The following is a 17124-nucleotide window of genomic DNA, read 5'->3' as shown; positions in this document are numbered from 1 at the left end:
TGGGGGGCAGGAGTCTAGGATCTGTCCTGGCCTGGCTGTGAGACTCCAGGTAAGTAGCTGCCCCTCTCTGGGCCTCAGGCGCCTTATCTAAGTCTCCTCTACCCCCAGCTAGTCACATTAACCTGTTTTGGCTTCTTCTCAGCACCTTGTAACTTTAGGAAATTTTGTTTTTTTAATCTGTTCACATGTTTCTTGCTGGTCTCCCCACTAGACTGTGTGCCCCTATTCACCCACATCCCAGCACACAGCAGGGCCTCCACTGATAACTGCTGACTGAATGTAGACATGGGTGAATGAATGAACAGATTGTAGCTCCTGCCTTAGCAGGAAGGGTGTGTTCCTTCTCCCTCCACACCAGCCCCAGTGTGGGTGAGGAGGGAGGTAGAGCTGTATTCTAGCCCTGAACTGGATGGAAGCAAAGTGGGGCGTCTGGCTGACCTCTCTCTGACTCAGCAGGTGGGCAGGGGCTGAGAACTGAATCTCCCTTAAGGAGAGATTGGGAAAGGTCTGGAGAAGGACCATGACGCTGGACCTATCTCTCTGTCCTTCCCCTCTGTCACAAGGCTTCCCCAGGGGTAGGGTGGGGTGGAGTAGGGTGGGGGAGAGGGCCTCAGGTATGTGTCTGTGTGTCCCTATGTACTGTACCTGGGCAGAAAGCCTCCACTGGCCTAAGATCTTGCAGGACAGCAAGGTCATGGCTAGATTTCAGGACTCCTCACTTCCAGCTGCACATATCTGCACACGCATGGGCATGTGTGTGTGTACATGCTATGTGTGTACGTGTTTGTTCCGAGCATGTGCCTCTGGTGGGGCCTCTGGTGGGGCGTCTGGGTGTGGCTGGGTGTTCATGTGCATCTGCAGGGACACATGTGCACTCGTCTGTTTGGCTCTCCCCGGCATAATGTGTGGTACCACACAGGTGTAGGCATGTCCACTAGAGTGTCATCTCCACGAGGGCAGGGATTCGTGTCTGACTTGTTCCCTCCCCTATCCCAGCGCCCAGAACAGGGACCAGCACACTATAGGGGTCAATATATACTTGACTGAATGAACAGATGAACGTGTGTGCACATGTCTGGTGTGTGCCCACTTGCTAACTCGTGTGTAGACGTGCACATGCTCCTGTGTCTAAGGGTGCACCTGGGTGTGGGTGATGTCGCTCACACACCACCCCTCCTGTCCCTTTTCCAAACTCCTTTGGAGCCAGGGCCCAATGCCTGGGTCCCTGTGGGGCGGAGCAGGGGGCCGCCTCCTCACGGGAAACTGGATCCCAGGACGTGCAAAGCAGCAGGGAGCAGGGCGGCCCCTTTGTCCCCCGATAATCCCCTCCCTGCCTTGCCCCCTTCCTCCCAGCAACCAGGGTTTAAGGTCGAGTTTGGGGGCTGAAGGGGACTAGGATGTCACCTTCCCAACCTCTCACCTTCCTCTGGGGCATCTGCACCTTCCCCACCCCACCCCCAGGATATGATTCCTTCCCTCCCTGGTGGACAGCCCTAGTGCTCAGCTCCAGGTATAAAGGCACCTGAGTGGGTGGGAGGACAGGTGCCCCAGAACTACACAGAGGCTGCCGAGGGGAAGGAGTGAAGACGAGAGCATGAGCTGCCAGCTAGGTGAGTGACGGGCGCAGGGCGTCAGGGTCCTGAGACCAGCAGGTGAGGGGGGACTGCCCGGGCCCTCTGGCCTGTCTGACTCGTGTGCCTGGCTGTTTTTGCATCTGCTGAGAACCTCCAAAGCCTTACACACAGAAGGCTTCATTTATCATTCATTCATTCATTCAAGAAATAATTATTGAGTGCTTATTATGTGCTAGGTAGTATTCTAAGTATCTGGGAACATGGTTATATGGAGATTTCATTCTGCAGCCAATACATGTAATAAATAAGGAAATTATAATTCCAGTGTAATAGAAGGTGACGTGTGATCCAAGTTTGTTGAATGAATGAATGAAAGGGCCTTCACCTTCTGGGAATTCAGGAAAGTAGACAGGGAAGCAAAGGAGGCCATCCTGGTTTCCCTCTTGTCTCCATCACTGCTGGTGATCTTAGGTAATTCCCCTCCTCTCTGAGCCTCACACCGTTGGTGGGAACGTAAACAGGGCCTGACTTTTGAGAAGACAATTTGGCAGCATTTACTCAAATTTAAAATGAACATCCCTCCCAGCAGATATTCCCACTTTCAGCAGTGCCCAAAGAGGCTGGGATAAGGATGTTCATGACAGCATCCATTCATTCAACAAATATTTATTGAGCTCGGCTAGGTGCTGGGGAACCAGCAGTGAATGAAGCAGGTGAGGTTTCCTCTTTCCTAGAGCCAACATTCTAAGGCGAGAGACAGCCACAAGCAAGTAGCCAAATAAATAAGGTAGCTGCAAACAGCAGGAGGCTCTGAAGACTGTGCAGTGGGGAGAGGGAAGGGCTTTTGAGCTGAGGCCTGAAGAACCAGAAGGAGCCAGCCTTGAGAAAGTGTGGGGGTGATTCTGGCAGAGCCCAGCAAGGGCGAAGCCTGAGTTGGGGATGCTTCAGGATGCTTCAGATGCCTTGGAGCCCACACTGGCTTTCACCGTGTTAGGTGGGAGCCACGGGAAGGTTTGGGTAGAGGAGGGACCTAGCTAGACTTGGGGAGCTGCGAGGTGGCCGAGGGAGGCAAGAGAGGAGGCAGAGACCCCGGGGGAGGTTATGGTAACGTCCAGGCAGGAGGTGCCGGTAGCAGTCGGAGGAGGAGAGTAGTTGGATTTTGGATACATCTTTTCAAACTTTAAAGTATAAGGGGGGTAGGGGATACAGCTCAGTGGCAGAGCATATGCTTTTTATTATAACTAGCAAAAAGTATAGGGAAGGGGGACAAGTCTTGAGCTCAATGAATTTTCACAAGGTCAACATATCCTTATCATAAGTGCTCAGATAAAGAAACATAGACCTCTTGGTCACCTTTAAAGGACAGAGCCAACAGAATCTACTGTAGGTTGAATGTGGAGAAAAGGAGAGAATGAGGCATCCGAGAGGACCCCATTGTTTTGACCTGAGCACCTGAACATAGACGTGCTCTTTCCTGAGGTGGGGAAGTCTGCGGGGCAGGGGGCAGGGAAGAGGGAATCTAGATCTGAGCATTGGATATTTTGAATTTGAGATGCTTACTAATATCCAGTGGAAAATGTCAAGTGGGAAGTTGAATACGTGGGTCTGGGGTTCAGGGGAATGTCCTGGGCTGGAAATAATCTCCTTACAGAGTGGTTCTGCCCTGACTCGGACACACAAGATTGTTCTTTGTAGGCCACAAAGGTTGTACCCATTCGAGAAGCTGTTTTGACAAATGAATGAATTGGCAGGCGAAGACGGGGCCTTAGTGCTGACCTCTGATTTCTTTTGCAAGCCATCCTCTGCCTGCTGACCCTGCTGCTGCCACTGCTCAGTCGGGGGGCCCCCATGTCCCCAGCTGAGCGCATCACTCAAGCCTACAACCTGGCGCTTTCCATGCAGGAGAATATGTCAACACTGCTGCAGACTTACGTGAGTGACATGCGCAGGGGATGAGGGGAGAGGGCGCTGCCCTTCTGGCCCAGCCCTGGGTAGGGGAAGCAGAGAAAGGCCAGAAGGCTCCTCCGTGGGTCCAGGTACAGGGGCTCTGCCAACTAGAGACACACCCACAAGAACGCTGTCACTGATGGCTGGGTGACCTTGGGCAAGTCATTCCTTCTCTCCGGACTCAGCTTCCTCTTCTGCCAAATAGGATGGTGAGCCTGCCTTGGCTGACCTCTCAGGACTAGTAGAAGACTCAAAGGAAGCACACAGAGGGAAGGGCTTGATGGGGTTATGGTTCTTTCCACAACCATCTCTGTGCTTTCTTGAGTCCTATGCCATGCTGGGAACTCTATCCTCATTATTCTACTGATTCTTCAAATAGTTCTGTGAGGTGGAATTATCACCCATTTTATAGATAAGGAAACTGAGTTTTAGAGAAGGTGAATAATTTGCCTGAGATCACAAAACTCTAGAAGTTCAAACTGGCAGTCTGCTGGCTGGGTCTGACCCACAGGTGTTTTCTGTTTGGGCCATGCAGTGCTTGTTCAAGTTTTGAGTATGAATGTCTGTCAAAAAACAGGCATGGGGATCTTGTTGGCCTCCAGCCCCTCTCCGTGTTTGTCCTACCTTCTTCCCAAGTGACCTGATCTACCTGGTCCCTGGAGGCCCCAGTTCGTGACTCTTCTACTGTACTATATTCTACGTCCATGTGAAGTTACTTAATCTAGTTTCTAGTCCATATATGCCACCAGTCCCTGGGCTTCTTTGGGAACCCTGAGCCTCAGTTTCCCCACTTGTAAGATGGGGTGGAGGACTAGGTGATCTGTCAGTTAGGGTTTTATCAGTGTACACTAAAATTCTGTGCATCTAGGTTTGTGGAGGTGAGAACTTGAATGGAGAAGTCACTCAACTAAACTCAATAATACTAAGAATTATTTATTAATGATTATAATAAAGTGAACAGGGGAAGGGTATAGCTCAAGTGGGAGAGTGTGTGCTTAGCATGCACAAGGTCCTGGGTTTGATCCCCGGTACCTCCTCTAATAATAAATAAATAAAATAAATTACCTCCCCCCAATTTTTTTTAAATAATAAAATGAACAAACACAAACCACTAAATGCCATAAATAAGAAGGAAACAGGGATGTAAATTGTCAAGAATATATTGTCAATAATGTATTTAGATTGAAAATGTTGTCCTGAGTAATATAATCATAATGTTCATGATATAAATACAAATATATCATTAGTGAATGGTATTAATGCCCTTATTGTATGTCAGGTGCTCTGCTAAGTGCTTTATATAAATTACTTCTTACCATCTTCACTGTAACAGTGCCATGTGGGAATTACTGAAGCTGCGATTCAAAGTTGCACAACTCGTATGCAGAAGAAGCCGAGTTGGAACCTAACAGAGCCCAGGCTCTGTGCTAGAACATTCCACCAACTCCCTGAGAGGCAGGGAGTAGCAACTGGGAAGGTGCCAGTCTCATGGGAAACAGTCAGGGGAGCCCCAGGACAGCCTTTCAGTCCCCTCACTCCTATCTGTCTCTGTCCCTCATGCAGCTCCAGGCTCAAGGCAGCCCCTTTAGTGACCCTGGCTTCTCAGCCCCAGAGCTCCAGCTCAGCAGTCTGCCTCCTGCCGACATCTCCTTCAAGACCTGGAATGCCCTGGATGATGGGGAGCGTCTGAGCCGTGTCCAAGGGGCCTTCCTGGCCTTGAGCCAGCACCTCCAGCTCGTGGGGGACGACCAAAGAGACCTGAACCCTGACAATCCCATCCTGCTGGCTCAGCTCAGGGATGCAAGGCTTAGGGCCCAAGGCATGCTGGGCAACGTGGCTGCCATCATGACTGCCCTGGGTCTGCCCAACCCCCGAGCAGAGGATACTGTTGGACTTGTTCCCTTTGGGGCCTCGGCTTTCGAGCAGAAATGTCGAGGCTACATAGTAATCCGGGAATATGGCCAGTGGACAGACCGAGCTGTGAGAGACTTGGCTCTGTTCAAGGCCAAATACCCTTTATAAAGGAGGTGGACTTCGGGTCAGAGGCTGCAACACTTCCCCTTTCACAATGGTCTCTTTTCTGCCTTGCTTTTTGGGTAGTAAGGAGACACATCTCGTTTAGCAGACAGGGCTTCTGTGATATGGATTTGGGAACATCTCCCGGGAACTAGGCCTCAAGTCCCTATTGCCTGGGCCTTCCTGCCTAGGTCCTATGGCCTCCCTTCCAGATCTGGGTGGCATTCTGTGGATATCATCTCGTGGATTACCAGTCCAGTGGCACTGGTTATCCACTTCCTGGGTGGAAATAACTATCTCTTTGAAGAGGCTCCACCTCCCACTCTACAGGGAGAGTAAAGTTGGTCTCCTCCCTGGGCTCTCCCCGAGATCTTCCCCTTCATGTAACTTTGGGGAAGTCCAGGGGCTGTCTCTCCTGTCTACCTCACTTGCTATATGAAGATATGGGCTTTCTAAGCAAACAGGCCTCCCTTCTTGTGGAAGTTCATTTCCTCCCCTAGTCTACCTCTCTGACTGTGGCCACTGTTCCAACTTCCCAACTTAAGGTGTTTCACTTCCTAATCAATGGATGTCAAATTCTTGAAAAACTAAGGACTCATGTCACATGTTTCCTGCTGGGACCCATCCACTTCTGTTCTGCGCTGACAGATTGCTTCCCTGGCCTGGGGCTCTCACGAACCTCCTATCTGTACTGTGGCTTTTGGATATGTCTGGGGGACCAAGTTGTACCCCAAGGATCCTATTCTCCTTAAACGTGTCTCCCCATTTTCAACAACTATATACTGGTAACTTTTAATTTTTAAAAATTTTATTTACAAAAATTAACTTATTCTCAGAAATAAAACTCTTTAAGAAGTTGACTTTTTCTCTCCGCAGACCTGACTTGAGGGGAAGGGAAGGTGCAGGGTTAGGGCAGAGGGAGGGGAAGGAGAAGGACTTCAAAGGGATGGAGGCAGGGCCCAAGGGATGGGATGGGGAGGGGGAGAGCAGCAGGTGGAGTGATGCTGGGGGAAGATGGCTGAAATTTGTCTGGAGTAGCCCTCCCACCACAGGGCAAGCAGGCATGTCCCTGGGCAAGCAGGCATGTCCCTGGCCAAGAAAGGACAGACAGGGATAGAAGGAAACAGAGTGACAGGTGCCCCCTCCTTGAGATGAGAAGAGATGGGGAGAGGGGAGACAAAGAGATTCACAAAGAGGCAGGCCCAAGCGATGGAGAAAAAGGGAGGAAGCAAGGGGACGATGGACATAGTAAGTCACAAGCAGACAAGCAGGTCCCAGAGAGAAAAAGAAATCAAGAGCGTACAAAGCAAACAGAGATGGAGACAGTCTGAGAACACAGACGAAGAGGCAAGGCAGAGAGATGGAGAAGGCCGAGGAGCACTCAGGCCGGGCCCCCGGGCGCCAGCTGGCCCAGGTCGGCCTCCGTGCGGCTCACCCACTCGAGGTAGAGGCTGCACACGCGGAGCCCCAGCACCTTGGCCGGGAAGACGCCCCCGGTGGCGGCGGCGGCGATGGCGGCGGCGGCGGCGGCGGGCTCGGGCCGGGGCCCGCCTGTCTCGGCGCCCAGCGCGCCCAGCACGGCCTCCACGGCGGCGCCCAGGGCGCGGGCCTGGCGCGCCGAGTCCTCCAGGCGCCGCAGCAGGCGCGCCGCCCGCGGGTTCAGCTCGGCCTGGCGGCGGCGCACGACGTCCAGTAGTGGGGGCAGCACGGCCAGCGCCGCCGCGTCCAGCCGCAGGCGCTCGGGCACCGGCAGGCCCGCGTGGCCCGGGGCCGGGGCGCTCAGACCCGCCACCGGCGGCCGCGGGGGCGAGAAGCCGGGCAGCCCGAAGGGGTCTCCCTGGTGCTGCACCTGCGGAGACGCGGCAGTCAGGGCGGCTTCCGGAGGCGCGACGGCAGCGCGACTCATCCGCTGGGAACTCAGCCCTCCACCCCTCTCCTGGGGTCTCAGTTTCCCCATCTCGCAAGTGGCACACTCCTGCCAACAGAGCGGCTGTGTTTGAGATCATACAAAATAACAAAAAACACCGTGAGCTTTACCCCAGTGCCTTTGTTTCCTCATCTCCACAATGGAGATGGTAACAGTATCAACATCATAAGGTAGTCATGAGTATGTTAAAGAATGACTCAGTAAATATTAGCTCTTTTATTATTACTTCTATTTTATAGACCCAGATTCAACTCTTGCCTCCACCACTTCTAGCTGTGCAGTCTGGTACAAAACCATTTCCTTCTCTGAGCCTCAGTGGTCTCTGTAAGACAGAGGAACCATTCCCTGTCCTGCCTTCCTACCAGGGACCTGCTGAGAATCACAGAAGATGTGTAGGGTCTGTTTCATTCCCTCCACCCAGCTTCCCTCACCTCTGCACCTGCCTGCCATGCAGCAGGGACTCAATGAATAACTGCCATGTGAGTGAACAAATGAAAAGATAGAGGTGATTTGTAATTTGTAAAGATGCTGTAACAATACCATTTATCCTTTGCTAACATCTTGCTTCTGGTTCAGGCATTGTGCTTGCTGCTTTAAACACACTATTCCTAATCTTTCCAACAATGGGTGTGATGATGATGATTTTGTAAATGAGGATATTGGGACTGACTTGCTCTAGGTCATCCATCTAGGAAGGGGCAGAAGCTGGGATCTGAACCAAAGTTGGTAGGACTACAAAGCTGGTTTTATTATCCTATTGCTATCATAATTGTTACATTATTATTTTTAATTTTTTTAATTAAAAATTTTTTAATTTTTTGTGGGGGGGAGGTAATTAGATTTACTTATTTATTTCTAGAGGAGGTACTGGGGATTGAACCCAGGATCTTGTGTATGCTAAGCCAGCACTCTACCACTTGAGCTATACCCTCCCCCAATGTTACCATTATTGCCCAAGGTCACAACAAGTTGGTACGCCTACAGTCTGATTCAAAACTACACCCTCCCACCATTATACCAGACTAATTTAGGGAACTACCTTCTTTACTTGGTCAGGGTCCTCTGTCCAACCAAAGATGTTGACAGATCCCTCTTCTCTGTAAAAGTGCCCTTTTGTGGGGTGTGTATAGCTCAGTGGTAGAGGACATGCTTAGCATGCACAAGGTCCTGGGTTTAATCCCCAGTACCTCCATTAAAAAGAAAAAAAAGTGCCATCTTGGGATGGCATTTTTACCCCTAGACTCAAATCCCTTCTTGGCCTCTCTGCATAACATAGGTAAGAGTCCACAGCTCATCTTGTTCAACAGCCTCCTTTTACACCTGGGGAGACCCAGGCCCATGAAGATGAGATGATAAGATCACACAGTGCCTAGAACCTAGGTTTCCTGACTCCCAAACTACAGTTCTCTTCACTGTCTCAGGTTGCCTCTGTCTAAAATCACCAAGGAGGGAGCCTCCAAGCTGAAGCAAACAGAGGAGCATTTGGGGCACAGAAGGGGTCCTCCTCCAATCTGCTATGTGGCCAGGGGCCAGTTACTGACCCCTCTTGGGAGCCCCAATTTCTACAGCTGGGAAGTGAAGTTGAGAAAATAGGTGATCAAGGACAAGGTGATCTATACTTCCCCCTTCCCCAGGCCCCTGGTACCCACACCCCCATCCCCACTCACATATTCCTGGAGCAGCTGTTCAGCATATTTGGTGAGGAGGCGGGCAAGGCTGTGTGTCTGTTGGATCTTGGCCTCCAAGTGGAGAAGGGGTGAAACTGAGGAGTCAGCCTGGGGGTCTTCTGGTGGGAAAAGGGGGGAGGAATGAGGGTACCCAACCCCCTGCTTCATGACTACTTCTTTCAGCCTGGCTCTTCCTGAACCCAGAAGCTCCACTCTGAATTTTCCAACTTTTTAGCCAGGCAGGCTCTGTCCCATTTAACTGAGGGAAAATGTGAGGCACCAGACATTCGCCAAACGGTTGTTCTACCTGAAATGTGTTCCCTGTCCCCAAGTCACTGCTGAAATCCTACTAAAGCCAAATTCAAACACTGCTACCTCAGTGCAGCCTCCAGATTCACCCCCTCCTTTAAATTAACTTCTTCCTTCTACTGAAGGCCATTTGTTCACATTCCAAGGTGGTTCTTTTACTGGCTGTTTATGTGAATCTGCCTCAACCTGGGAGCCTTTTGAGGGTAGGGCTCACATCTTTCTGTACCTCAGTGATTGTTGGTGGAATTCAGCATCCTTGAAGCACAGAACTTCTAACTGAAGTGAACCTTAAGTCCATTTTACAGACTGGGAGACTGATGGCCCTTCCGTGCAACGCGCTGTACTGGGCACCGGGCAGCATTAGCGATCAGCCACCGGACCCCTCCAGCACAAGCTAGAGGGTGGCGCCCGGGGAGGAGGACTACATAATCCGAGAAGCCAGAGCACGTGCCCAGGGCAGGCTGGGGAATGTAGTCCCGGCCCGGCAACTCCCGCCCCGCCCCCGGGCGGACTTTGCCCCGCGTGTTCCTATCCTTAACAGCCTCGACTTTCGTCTCCTGTTGTCAATCACCCGCTCCTGTGTCCCAAAGACTTCCTCCTCTAACTTTACCTCTCCCTCTGGCTCCCAGCTCTGATTCTTTCCCGATACTCAGAGAAGATCACGGCGTCCAGCCCCAGCTATGACCTCAATCCTCCCCCAGGGTATACTTGAACCGGCGGTCTAACTCGTGAGCCCAAGTTCCTGAAGACATAGCCCCAGGCCTCCTCTAAACTCGGGCGCTCGTCCCTTCCCACAGCTCACCCACAACTCACCCGCTCGTTACCTGACACCGGGGCCCTGCTCTCCCCGCTGAGGCCGCTCCCTTCCCGAACCTAAGGGTGGTGGGGACCCAGACCCCAGCTTCCAGCCCTTCTGACCCCTGCTCCCCTCCGGCACTCGGCATCCGGCCCTACAGCCCCTTACCCAGACTTCCCTCCCTCCGGCTCATGCTGGCCCCTGGCTGATCCCGGTTGCCTCCACGCCCCCCTTCGGAGGGGGAGAAGGGGGAAAAGGGTAGAGGCGTGGCCCGGGCGTAGCCAATCAGGGCTCAGACCCCAAACACTCTACCCCCCCCGTCCCCCCTCCCCCTGCAGCCCCAGGCAGGATTCCTTGGCCCTGAGCTCAGCTCCCTGCTCGCTTGGCCTAGTCCGGAAGGGGGCCTGAGGGGCGCGGCAGGTTGTGCGCAGGGTGGACTTGGGACATCTAGGCTTGGGGTGCCGGGGCCTGGGAGGCAGTCCTGGGTCCCGCTGGGAGGAGAAGGCTCAAGCTCCGACCTGGAGGAAGTCTTGGCGCCAGAGCTGCCTTTTAGAGGAAGTTTGAGGAGGGTAGGAGAGGGTGCAGCTGGCAGGACTGGAATGTGCGGGCCCTCCTTGGCTGGGGAGGGAGAGCGGGTTGCGTGAGAGGCCGAGATGGGAGCCCTCAGGCTTGGGCCACACTTGCCAACACATACCTCCTGGCCCATCTCAAATGCCTTCTGCCCTCGTCGTTCTTATAGCCGTACCTACTAGGAGGGAGCCACCACCTCACCTCACCTCACCTCACCTTACCAGACCTAGTAAGAGAACCCTCTGACACACCTACATCTACTGAAGGGTTAAGATCTTCATTCTCACACAGGAACAAGCTTCAGAGACAGGTACAGGGAGTCATACCACACGTCAACCCGACTGACCTGGTGCAGACAAACCTGAACAGTTACCATAAATGTTTCCCAAGTACCACTCTGCCCTGGGCTCTGGAGCCCACAGATGATCCATTCTTGGTCTCTGACCCACTGAGGAACTCACAGTCTGATGGGGAGACCATAGACAACACAAGTAATGGGGTTTGTGAGAGAAGAAACTGGGAAGGAGGCCTGTATGTCCATGAGGATATTGCCATGAGCAGACAACAACCAGAAGTAAGGAAGAGATTAACTGGTAGAGAGGACAGCAGGTGCAACTGTCGGGAGGGGCCACATCACACACTTATTAACAGTGACTATTCCTGGGTATTTACTGTGTGCAAGGCACTAAGAGTTATACACATATTAACTCACTCCCATGTTATAGTTGAGGAAATAGTTATCAGTGACTTGTCCAAGGTCACTGGATAAGCAGAGCTGGGATTTTACCCCAGAATTCTGGCTCCAGAAATGCTGTCATAACCACTTTCCTATAGTTTAACCCCCCTGGACATGGTCACACCAAAACACACAAACACAATAGCTACATCCTTGAAATATGCACACACATGGCCGCACAAATTTAGAATGTCGTATCTGCTGGCAAACACAGCCTCAAACAAAATTGACCAAGACACACTCATTTTAAGCTAACTTTTCATTGAAGTAAAATATATGTAGGGAAAAGTGCACACATCCTAAGTGTACAGCTGGATGAATTTTCCAAGATGAATATGCCCTGGGAACCAGCACCAGATTAAGAAACAGAATATGATCAGTTCCCAGAGCTCCCTCTCAGCCCCTCCCAGTCCCAAGGGTGACCACTATCCTGATTTCTCACACTATTAATTGATTTTGTCTGTTTTGAACTTCATATGAATGGAATCACATGGTGTGTACGCCTGTATATGACTTCTGTCCTGAGACTTGTCCCTGTTGTTGAGTGTAGCAGGACATCCCTCTCCTTGTTGTGTCCTCCATGGTGTGAACAGGCTACAGTTCATTTTCCACTCTCCTGTCCATGGGTTGTTTCCAGCCTGAGGCTATTATGAATAGCACTATTAATATTCCAGTACAGGCCCCTTGGTGCTCATACCCACGCATTTCTTTTGGGTGTTAACGACCTCGGAGTAAAACTGCTGGATCTTAAGGTTGCATTTGTTCGGTTTCATTAGAAAACCGCCAGTTTTCCAAAGTGTCTCTACCAATTTACACTCCTCCAGAAATATGAGCGGTCTAGTTGCTACTTCTTCACCTCCACTTGGTTAAGGTCCGTCATTCTCATTTTAGCCATTCTTTTGGATAGAGAGCCACTCATATTTGCAGTGTCTGGCATTTAATTGGCACTTAGTTAATAGACGGTTGAATGAATGGATGAAGGGATAGTTGGACAGTGTAGAGCCAGACAGCCTAGTGAGGAACAGAGGGACACACACACACACACAAGACCTCACACTCACACACACACATACACACACGACCTCAGCGCGCACAGGTCTCACACTGGGATACATACCCTCTCGCGCCCCCTGGCGCCCAAGTGGTCTGAACATACGGACGCAGCCCCGCCGCGCGCGTCCAGTCGCGGAGCTGCCTCCAACCTTCCTCCCGGTGGCGGGCAGGGGGCGCTGCGCGTCTGGGCGCCCGAGGGGGCGGGCCCGGTCGGGGCGGGGCCGGCCGGCTTCCAGGACTGGGCTCTGGCCGCCCGCGCCGCCCGGCCGCTCCGGAGACGGGCCGGGGCGGGGCGCGGCGGCAGGAAGCGGGGCGGGGACTCGCGGAGGCGTTGGGGATCGAGTGAGGGCGCGGCCAACTCCCGGAGGGACGACAGGCCAGGCCGGGAGAGCGGCGCCCCGGCCTGGCGCCGAGCCTGAGCCCGCCGGACGGGAGGCTCGGCCTCGGCCCCAGCCCCGCCAGCATGGCCGGCCGGACCGTGCGGGCCGAGACCCGGAGCCGGGCCAAGGATGACATCAAGAAGGTGATGGCGACCATCGAGAAGGTCCGGAGATGGTGAGCGCTGCCTCGGGGCCAGGGACGGGACACGGCGGGCCACTGCTCCCCCAGATACGTCTACCTTTCCTTCGTCAGCTGTGGCCCCCAGGTGTTAGGTGTGCCCCCAGCTGCGCCCCGGATCTGCAGGGCTCTGTCTTCTGGCTACACCCTAGGGTCCACAAAGCGTGTTCCCCAGCCCTGCCCTCCCAGAGCTGAAGCCCCCTTTTTTGCCCCGCCCCCTGAAGCTTTGAAGCTTTGACACTCCTCCCTCAAGTGTGCCCCGGGATCTTCATTGCCATGGTCCCCAGCCAGGCTCACAGTCGTGCTTTAGATGTATACAACCCAGGTTTCTGCAGAGCTGCTACCCCAAACCATACTTTCTAGAGGTATGCCCATCCATGCCCTTGGGTCTGCAGTGTTTCTCCCATTAGCAAAACTGCCCCTTCCCTCGTGCTTCACCCCCACTTCTACAGGTTTCCCCAGTTGTATCCAGTTCCTGGGGTGGCTCTCTCCTCAGGCCTCTCTGACTCAGTCCCCCCACCTTCCCACAGGGAGAAGCGCTGGGTGACTGTGGGCGACACTTCCCTTCGTATCTTCAAGTGGGTGCCAGTGGTGGACCCTCAGGAGGAGGTGAGCAAGCTTCCCCCATTAGGCCCTGCATCTGTGCCACTCAGGCAAGCCCCTCCCCACCTTGCCTCCACCTCCAGTCCCTACTCAAGACCTGGAGTGCAGCGGCCCACACACATGTTAACAATTATTTGCAACTCCACCTCTTCCTTTTCCCCCACCACCAAACACACAGCCCCTCAAGACCTAACCCAGCGTGCACAACCTGTCACCTAATGCAGGGCCTTTTGCTTTCTGTGCCTCGGTTTCCTTCTTTGTACAGTGGGGCTTTACAAGCGAACTAGAAAGCAGACTCTGACCCTTAGCCCTCTAACCCCCAGGAGCGTCGGAGGGCAGGTGGCGGGACAGAGAGATCCCGAGGCCGGGAGCGGAGGGGCAGGGGTGCCAGTCCCCGAGGGGGTGGCCCTCTCATCCTGCTGGATCTCAATGGTATGTAGGGATGCTGGGATTTGGGGGGCTGTGAGGATTGAGGGAGGGGACTGGGGGCCTCATGCCCAACCCTTTTGGCTTTTGCTCCCACAGATGAGAACAGTAACCAGAGTTTCCATTCGGAAGGCTCCCTGCAAAAGGGCACAGAGCCCAGCCCTGGGGGCACCCCCCAGCCCAGCCGCCCTGTGTCACCTGCTGGACCACCAGAAGGGGTCCCAGAGGATGCTCAGCCCCCACAGCTGGGCCAGGAGAGAGGTAGGACCAGGTGCCTCCCATGAACCCGCTCCTCTGAGTTTTGTCCTGTCCAAAGCTGAAGCCACTAGCTTACCCCTCTTTCTGCTCCCCATCCTGTGTTGTCTCCTTGGGAACTCTTCCCTGAGTCCTGTGGAAAGTCACTGCCCCTCCTCTAGGGACTGTCTTTCTCCTTCCTCTAGCTTCTTGGGTCTGTAGATGACTTTGCACTGAGATTTTCATGTAAATTTAGCCATTTACCAGTTAAATATCTTTCTCTCCCACTCCCACCTCATATCAGCTTCCTGAATGTTGGGCCTATGTTGATCTTGTTTATTACTGTATCCTTGGAACACCATGGGACACATAGTAGGTGCTCAGTAAATATTTGTTGAGGAATAAATCATTGTGATAATCAGAAGTGATTAATTTAAAAAGTGATTAATAATAAGTGATAATAACAGCTAATACTTATTGAGCTCTTATTGTGAGCCAGGCACCCTTCTAAGCACTTTACGTGTTTTATCTCATTTACTTCTCACTACAACCCTATGAGGGTTATGATCTCCATTTATAGATGAGAAACCGAAACCCGGAGAGGTTAAGTAAGTTGCCCAAGCTCACCCAGCTAGTGAGCCAGGATCTTGGGCATGAGTCCTCCTCAGCTCCTCTTTCTTCCCATATAGTCAGTCTCTGTCTGGTCAGATCCACCTCCCAAGTGTGTCTGCTTTCCTCTCCCTCCCCCGGCTCTGTCAGCTCTCTTACCTGCACCTGGTTCCAGCCTTCTCATGGGTCTCCTCTCCTCCAGTTGCACCCACACAACTACCAGAGCACAAGTTTGATGGGTCATTTTCCTGTCTCAAAGCCTTCAGTGGCTCCCTCTGACTTTTGACTCCTCAGCTTGGCTTGGTACACACGTTTGTCCTTTTATCAAAATAAAAACAATGATTGGCATTTATCAAGCACTTACTATGTGCCAGACGCTGTACTAACAGCTTTTCCTGTGTGAGCTCATTTAATTCTTACAACAGTCTCACATAGTAATTACTGTATTATCCCCATTTTATGGATGGGAAAACAGACTTAGAGAAATTCAGTCACTTTTCCAAGGTCAGGATTTGAACCTAGGCAGTCCAGCCCCAGAATCTGCACTTGCTAAGCATATGTTCCCTCCGCTTGAAGTGTGCTCCGCCTCCCCACTTGTCTACCTGATCGAATCTACTCACCCATCAAGCCCCTACCTGAATGTCCTTCCTGTGGTTTCTTCCTGGACTGCAGCCAGGTGTCCAGCTCCCTCCACAGTGCTCCCACAGGCTGTGGGCTTATGTGTTTGGTGTTTGTTTCCCTCCTGGTCTGCTATGTATGGAGCAGGTGCTCAGGGAATGTCTGTTAACTTGATGTTCCAGATCCTGGGGGCATAACTGCAGGCGGTACGGATGAGCCCCCAATGCTGACCAAGGAGGAGCCTGTTCCGGAATTGCTGGAGGCTGAGGTGAGAGAGGCCAGAGGGCTGGATTCCCAGGTCTTGGAGGGAACGGGAGCTCTGGGATAGCCAAAGGCTTGGGGGCTGCACTCTTGAGGTCCAAGTGGGAAATGTAGACCTTGGACGCAGCTGAAGTCTTATAGGAGGGGTTCTTGGGACTAAAAAGAAAAGGGTGTTTTAGAAACAAAGTCCTGCAGGCTGGATCGGGGCTGATTTAAGACCATTAAAAGCCTGAAAAGATCATGGTGCTCCTCCAAGTATTTTTTTTTTTAAATCCTAAATTATGTAATTAGCTTAAGAAAGTCCCTCACAGACTTCTGACTTTTTCCACAAGGACTACCTTGATGCAGTCTCCAGAAATATCAAATATCAACTTCTTTCCCCCAAACAGTGTTGTTGTTTCCGGCGCCCTACATCATCTGTGTCCTGGGGCCCTGGCCCTGGGCTAGACTCCCAGGTCTGGGAGGGGAGTAGAGTGGAGGCTTTGGAGAAGGCAGAGGCTAGGAGGCTGCACTCCTGGGTTTGGGTGGAGCTCACGCCTGTCCACCCTTCCTCTCCAGGCCCCTGAAGCTTACCCCGTCTTTGAGCCAGTGCCACCTGTCCCTGAGGCAGCCCAGGGTGATACAGAGGACTCGGAGGGCGCCCCCCCACTCAAGCGCATCTGCCCAAATGCCCCTGACCCCTGAGAAGCCGGCCTGCCTGTCCTGTCACCCCAGGGGCCCCTTTGGCTTTTTACAAATAAAGACCCTTTTATAATTTTGTGTCATGTTGTTTCCCCATCAGGGCTGGGAGGGTCTTTGGAGACAGTTTTGTCTCATGCTCCATTTCTCAGATGGGGTCACTGAGGCTCTAAGAGGACCTACCTATAGTCACACCATGAGTCAGACATGGAATGGGGGTTTGAGCCAGGACCCTGCTCCCCAGTACTCCCTCTACCCTGTTCTCCTTACCTTTGACCCTTCCTGAACTTCAGTCCTCCTCCTCTAGGAATCCCAGGACCCCTTGTCTTCCTGCTCAGCCCTCCCCTGGGCCCAGCAATTACCAGAGCTCTGGGCAGCTGGGCCCATGATTCCCACATGTACACAGGAACACGGAGGCCCAGAGGGACTTTGGGGCCTGGGATGATCTAATCTGTTCTCTGCCCTCAGGAAGCTACAGCATCGTGCCTCCCTGCCTCTGCTTAGCCATTCCTCCACTAGCACCCCTGCCTGCCTTTCTGGTT

General features: G+C 52.8%; 3 protein-coding genes across 15 annotated transcripts; 2 read left to right on the top strand and 1 right to left on the bottom strand.

Moving 5' to 3' along the window:
• Positions 1–1594: 1594 nt before the first annotated feature.
• LOC116284190 (cardiotrophin-2) lies at positions 1595–5543 on the top strand. The gene is made up of 3 exons (XM_031687268.1): positions 1595–1610; positions 3370–3506; positions 5085–5543. Exons 1-3 carry the CDS (start codon positions 1595–1597, stop codon positions 5541–5543), a joined length of 612 nt encoding a protein of 203 aa, XP_031543128.1.
• Positions 5544–5843: 300 nt separating this feature from the next.
• On the bottom strand, positions 5844–12776 carry CTF1 (cardiotrophin 1). Of its 13 annotated transcripts, none has more exons than XM_072942961.1 (3): positions 12660–12776; positions 9132–9247; positions 5844–7527 (listed from the first exon to the last, which is right to left on the bottom strand). In XM_072942961.1, the coding sequence occupies exons 1-3, from the start codon at positions 12694–12696 to the stop codon at positions 6919–6921; spliced, it is 762 nt and encodes a 253-aa protein (XP_072799062.1). In that variant the 5' UTR covers positions 12697–12776; the 3' UTR covers positions 5844–6918. The 13 variants fall into 13 exon arrangements, 12 of the variants coding, with proteins under 12 accessions (XP_072799062.1, XP_072799065.1, XP_072799060.1 ...); XM_072942964.1 differs by having other exon boundaries at positions 5844–7512; positions 9132–9250; positions 12660–12735; XM_072942959.1 differs by having other exon boundaries at positions 5845–7527; positions 9132–9250; positions 12660–12735.
• BCL7C (BAF chromatin remodeling complex subunit BCL7C) lies at positions 12741–16658 on the top strand. Its single transcript, XM_006201301.3, has 6 exons — positions 12741–13150; positions 13684–13762; positions 14080–14188; positions 14282–14443; positions 15826–15911; positions 16463–16658. The coding sequence occupies exons 1-6, from the start codon at positions 13059–13061 to the stop codon at positions 16586–16588; spliced, it is 654 nt and encodes a 217-aa protein (XP_006201363.3). The 5' UTR covers positions 12741–13058; the 3' UTR covers positions 16589–16658.
• The last annotated feature ends 466 nt before the right edge of the window (positions 16659–17124 follow it).

This window comes from Vicugna pacos, chromosome 18, assembly GCF_048564905.1.
Source record: "Vicugna pacos chromosome 18, VicPac4, whole genome shotgun sequence".
Taxonomy (NCBI): Eukaryota; Metazoa; Chordata; class Mammalia; order Artiodactyla; family Camelidae; genus Vicugna; species Vicugna pacos.
The sequence above is the reverse complement of the archived record's forward strand: the minus strand, read 5'-3'. Positions and strand labels throughout refer to the sequence as shown.